The sequence below is a fragment of the Suncus etruscus genome, chromosome 9, assembly GCF_024139225.1.
Source record: "Suncus etruscus isolate mSunEtr1 chromosome 9, mSunEtr1.pri.cur, whole genome shotgun sequence".
In the NCBI taxonomy this organism is placed as follows: domain Eukaryota; kingdom Metazoa; phylum Chordata; class Mammalia; order Eulipotyphla; family Soricidae; genus Suncus; species Suncus etruscus.
The window spans coordinates 54,287,027-54,293,026 of NC_064856.1; the positions used below are offsets into that span (position 1 = coordinate 54,287,027).

The 6,000-nt window shown below is 33.4% G+C and overlaps 1 protein-coding gene across 1 annotated transcript; it reads right to left on the reverse strand.

Annotated features, from left to right (window-relative positions):
- Positions 1-1,363: 1,363 nt before the first annotated feature.
- Positions 1,364-2,311, reverse strand: LOC126018224 (olfactory receptor 52H1-like). Its single transcript, XM_049780370.1, has one exon. It carries the CDS (start codon positions 2,309-2,311, stop codon positions 1,364-1,366), a length of 948 nt encoding a protein of 315 aa, XP_049636327.1.
- Positions 2,312-6,000: the final 3,689 nt, after the last annotated feature.

Genomic DNA, 6,000 nt, shown 5'->3' on the forward strand with positions numbered 1-6,000 from the left:
AAGGAAAGAAGAAAAAAAGAAGGAGGGAGGTAGGGAGAAGAAAGAATTTTCCTCAAACACAGCTAACTCAAGTTTGATCTCTGTTATCCCATATTAATCCTACAAAGACAGGCTTAATCCCTCTAGGTGTAGCCCCAAAACAAACAAGAAAAACTAATATATCGAGTGTCACTGACGCTATATTAATCAGGTAGCATGTGAGTTGAGAAATAATTTTATAAGTACAGACACCATATAAAACTCTGGCTTTCTTATTCAGAAAAAAAAGTGATGAGTCTTTTGACCCTTGTGATGAAGGGAGCATGTTTCATTGAACTGTGATTCCAAGAAGTTGTTTATAAAGAAATTGACTTTGAAGATAAATACTTTACTAAATCAGGTGCCAAACAGTCACTAATGCATGATAAATATCAAAAGTAGTTTTGCACTGACTGATGTAAATTGCTGACCGACTCATGATGACCAAATTATACTACTGTATTTGAAAATAGTGAATAATTTAGGTAAATTTTGACTTGGAACTTTATCTCTGTTGAGTAACTTTACAAAGAGAGTTTGGTCCATCAATGTATCAAATTAATCAAGCTTTAAATCCACTTTAGTTTTATATATGTCTTCTATATTATTGGTGATAGAAATTTAATTCCTTCTTTTTATTCCTCTTTCAGTAACTCTACTCTCCAAATTTTATTTTTATTTTTTCAAGGTTGACCACAATATAAATTTTAGTTCTCTCCATTGCTTTATTATTTTATCCTACAATAATATCTACCCTCTAAACTGCATTACTTTATTCTTATTTTACATTCTCAATTTTAGTTACATTATTGCTTGAAGCTATCTACAAGATAATAAAGCAATCAAACTAAAACTTTTGAATCTCACAAAGTCATCATTGTAAAATTTCTGGTTTAGTATGATGTATAAACCACTGTCATGCTTGAATCTGAAAAAAATATTTTAATTTTTTTGAAAGAAGATCTTCCAACCATCTTTAAATGAGGTGCTAGAAATTTTATAGTATTTAATTGAAATGTCATAAAATTATAGAATAATCATAAAAATTATATCTTAGTTTATAGAAATAAAAATATATAATCTCCTATCTTCAAAAGCTTATTTTTACAGTGGGTGATGGATAAAACTCCACCTAAAATTACAATGAAAGCAAAACTCACAGTTTTAATTAATAAGGATATTTTTATTCTTAATAGTTATGAAATTGCCTGGGTAAATGGGCTTCTAATATAATCTAATAAACACTTTTATAATATACAATGTTATTTTATGTAACTAGTATAATAATATTTAAACTTTAATATGTACTGTGAATTTTCCCTTGTCCTCAGACTTCAAATATGCATCACTGAGACCTCTTTGGAAATAGCAAATGTATGACTTTGTTCCGGATCTGCTTTGTCTTTACTCCATAGACAATAGGGTTGAGTGCAGGTGGAATAATTACATAAAGGTTGGCAAACATAATGTGAAAAGTAAGAGGCACATTATGCCCAAAGCGATGTGCAAGGATGGAAAAAAATGCTGGTATGTAGAACATGAGAATGACACAGACATGGGAGCCACAGGTACTAAGGGCCTTCTGGCGGGCATCTTGGGAGGGTAGACGAAAAACAGCACAGAGGATAAGAGTGTAAGAGATAGAAATTAGGATCACATCTGTAATCACTGTCATAATAGGCACACAAAAACCATACCAGATATTAATGGAAATATCAGCACAGGCAAGTCGGGCAACACCTATGTGCTCACAGTAGGTATGAGGAATGATATGAGTCCTGCAGAAGGGTAGACGGTTTACAAGGAAAACACATGGAACAAAAACACAGAAACTTCTGAAGGAAATTCCCATAGCAATTTTGACAATGGTCCTTGGAGTCAGTATTGTGGTATATCTCAAGGGGGAGCAGATGGCCACATAGCGGTCGAATGCCATGGCGAGCAGTATAGCTGAGTCTAAGACAAAACTGTAGTGCAGGAAGAATAACTGGGTAAGACAACCAGGGAAACTGATTTTCTGCGGACCAAGCCAGAAGATTGTAAGGGTTTTGGGAATACATGTGGTAGATAATATCAGGTCAGTAATGGCCAACATAGAAAGGAAGAAAAACATGGGTGCATGAAGACTATGCTCTACGGTGATGAGGTAGAGAAGGATACTATTGCCTACAATCGCCAAAAGATAGATAAAGCAGAAAGGAATGCTGATCCAGATGTGGTATTCCTCAAGTCCAGGTATTCCCATAAGGGTGAAGGAACCTGTGTTGTAGTCACTTACGTTGTATATAGGCATTGAGATGAGATGATTAGCTTCAATATTCTAAAAATAAAGTGCACAATGAACATAAGAGAGAGAGCACTGTATAGTAATTTTCTTTATATTCTCCATTTTGTACCTTCTTTCTTATGGCTAAAAAACATTCAGAAGTATTAAGAGCAACACTGTTAAACTTTTCATTTATTATCAGGAAAGACATTCCAAATCCAGTACTACTGGTTAAACCAAATCATTCATTCCAGAATTATCTTCAAACTGTAATTTTCCTTTTAATGATTATTTTCCCAGATCAATGGAATTTATTTATGTAAATATGTAAGTATGGAAAATATCTAATCACTTACAGTAAGAAACTAAGAACTTAAATTAGAGTGTAATTGAGAAAATAAAGAAAATTAATAGCTTATATTTTGTGTTAGCTTTTTATATATCATCTCACATAGAAGAATTTTCTGAGATATTTCTTTTTTATACTCTTCTTATATTTTTACAAAAACTGAAACTGGAAAATAACATAATCTATAATTTTGATCTTCAAGGTCTGGAGAGCTACAACAGCAGGTAATGATCTTGCCTTACAATTATCCAAGTTCAATGCTTGGCACCCCTGATCATTAAATTTAACAAACAATACTATTTCTTGTTGCTGTCCTAACCCTGATGACTAACTCAGTACACTGTTACATACTAAGAATTGAGAAGAGGAGAAGCATGTAAAGAAAAGTATTTTATATGTGCATAAATATGAATAGTGATAGAGAAAAAGAGAGATGTGTATAGATAAAGAGATTAGTATAGTAAAAGTAGAGGAAATAATTTTCAAGTTTCTCAACCCTGTCTGCATTGAAAAGATTTTCTACTATCACTGAAGCTATAGGACTTTGGGATTTATAGACCATTAAGATCCTCAAGTTTTGTTTTTTACATAATAATGAAGTATATGCAACTTAGTCCCTAGACTATTGACAGTAAATAAGTATATAAAAATGTCCCCGCTTCACTTATCACTAGGTCATCTATATCAAAATAACAATAAAATATCATCTCACACCAATGAGGCTTGTACATATACAAAAGGATAAAAACAATCCCAGCATTGGTTTAAAGGTGAGAAATAGACTCCTCATCCACTGCTGGTGAAATATTGACTATTTCAGCATTTTTCAAAAAAAGTAGAATTAAATTTTCATATTAACCAGCTATTTTTATTGGTTTCTACTCCAAAAGCTCAAAACCTTTTCAGGAAAAACATGTGAACTCCTATGTTTATTGTAGCACTATTCACAATAGCCAAAATCTGGAAAAAATGTCCAAAAACTGATGACTAGATAATGAAACTATAGTATATATGCACAACCGAAGATGATTCATCAATAAGAAATGATAGAATCATGCAATATGCTACATACATATAAGAAATTGTAGGGTATTTTACTAGTTAAATCAACTAGAAGAAGAGGAATAGGTATGAACTTGTCTTTCTCATTGTGGTGTACAAAAAAGCATAAGGGAACAACAAATAGCCAAAGGCAAAAGGACATGAAAATGGCCTATAGAACTGAGTTTACCATGATAGAAGGAGGAAGGAAATCTGAATGAGGGTTGTTTTCAGAGAGGAATCCTTGGGCAATGGTGTAGTGAAGTGAACATTTTTATGTGTATGAGGTTGAAAGATTGTATGCATTACCCTACTTTTAATAATATTGAAAATCATGGTGACTGAAATAAAAATTTAACAAAATAAAATTGCTTAAAAGTAAAGGTCTATGATCTATAATCAATATTCAATTTAATAAATATGAGATCCAAAGAGAAAAAGAGTTCTTTTTTAATAAAAGCAGATAGGACCTCTCATGGAATAAATATAAAATTTTATTCTAAATTTTGTGTCAAAATAGAAGTAAATCTGCAATCTCTACTACATGAGTTAATATAGAGAGAGAGAACCTACTATGTACTACATAGTAGTAATTTTATCTTTTTAATATATCTTCAATAATCCTCTTAATCCTATTAAATAAGCAGGAATATTATACATTTTTTAAAGTTGTAAAAACCGAGGCAAAAAGAAGTTAACTTATTAGATACCACAGAGCAAGAAATAACATGTAATGTAGCAAACCCAAATAGTCATTTTTGTTGACTCCTAGGTGACTTGATTTTGTTATTGGAGATCTTCCATCTAAATCTAGAGCCATTTTCTTTTTGTGTATATTTGTATTTTCTTTGATTTTCCTTTGAATTAACATTCATTTACAAGAGTATAAATGTTTATGTTTTAGAGGTATAATGTGGTAACCATCAAATTGTCAATATTACTTTACTGCAATAACTGGAACATTGCCAACCATATTTTTATAACCTCAATTCTGCAGTCAACGTCAATGTTAAAGCCTTGTTTTCACTGGGCATTGTCTAAAAAACTCCTGATATTTTTTATTTATATACCATATACAAATAAATTAAATTTTCAGTATTTGTTTTTATTCTTCTATATATCTTTTTGTTGTTTTGTTTTATTTTGGTGGCCACATCTGGTGGCACTCTGGGATTACTCCTTGCTCAACACACATATATAGCTCCTGGCAGGCTTGGGAGACCATAAAGGATGTCGGGAATCGAACCTGGTCCTTCGTGGGTCAGCAGCATGCAAGACAAACGCCCTACCCACTGTACTATCAGTAAGGCCCCCATCCTTCTGATAGATCTTTTGTTTGTTTGTTTGTTTGTTTGTTTATTTTGGGGGTTACACCCAATAACTCTCAGGGGTTACTCCTGGCTATGCGCTCAGAAATCGCTCGTGAGTTGGGGAACCATATGGGACTCTGGGGGATCAAACAGAGGTCCTTTCTGGGTCAGCTGCATGCAAGATAAATGCCCTACTGCTGCATCCCCTGATACTGTTTATATTTTTATAAAAAATAAAGTAAGACAGATTCTACTTTATTTTGGGGGAAGGCATTGAATCATAGGTAGCTGTACTCAGGGCTTAATCCTGGCTGGCTCTTTCCTCAAGGAGTACTCCTAGTGGTGCTCAGGATACTTACTATATGTGGGGCCCAGTAACTAACCTGGTTTAGCCACAGGCAAAACAAGTATTTTACCTGCTCTGTTACTTCTCTTCAGCCCCTCTTATATTTTTTATTTAGTGTGATCTCTCCATTTTCATACATGCTATAGCAAAACACAATATTTTATATATGCTGAAATAACTGGTAGTATTTCATTGTGTGTGTATATATATATCTACATATGTATATATACACATATACATATGTTTATATATGTATATATTGTGTATATATAAGCATACACACACACACCATGTTTTCTTTACCTACTTCACTTGTCATTACTTGGGCATTTCCAGTTCTTTTTTTTTTTTTTATTTTTGGCTTTGGGCCACACCTGGTGATGCTCAGTGGTTACTCCTGGCTATGCACTCAGAAATCGCTCCTGGCTTGGGGGACTATAAGGGATGCCGGGAGGCAGGAAGGGGGATCAAACCATGGTCCATTCTAGGTTAACCGCGTGCAAGGCAAATGCCCTACCACTTGCACCACAGCTTCAGCCCCATGTTTCCAGTTCTTGACTATTGCAAAAAGCATTACAATAAACATGTATCTTTCCAAATAGAATTTGAGTTTTTAGGAGTGAAATTGCTGGATCATGTGTTAGCTATAGCTTAATTCCTAGAGAAATCT

Bases quoted from the DNA above. Each gene is read 5' to 3' on its own strand.
- LOC126018224 (XM_049780370.1), bottom strand. From the start codon at position 2,311: ATGCCTATATACAACGTAAGTGACTACAACACAGGTTCCTTCACCCTT.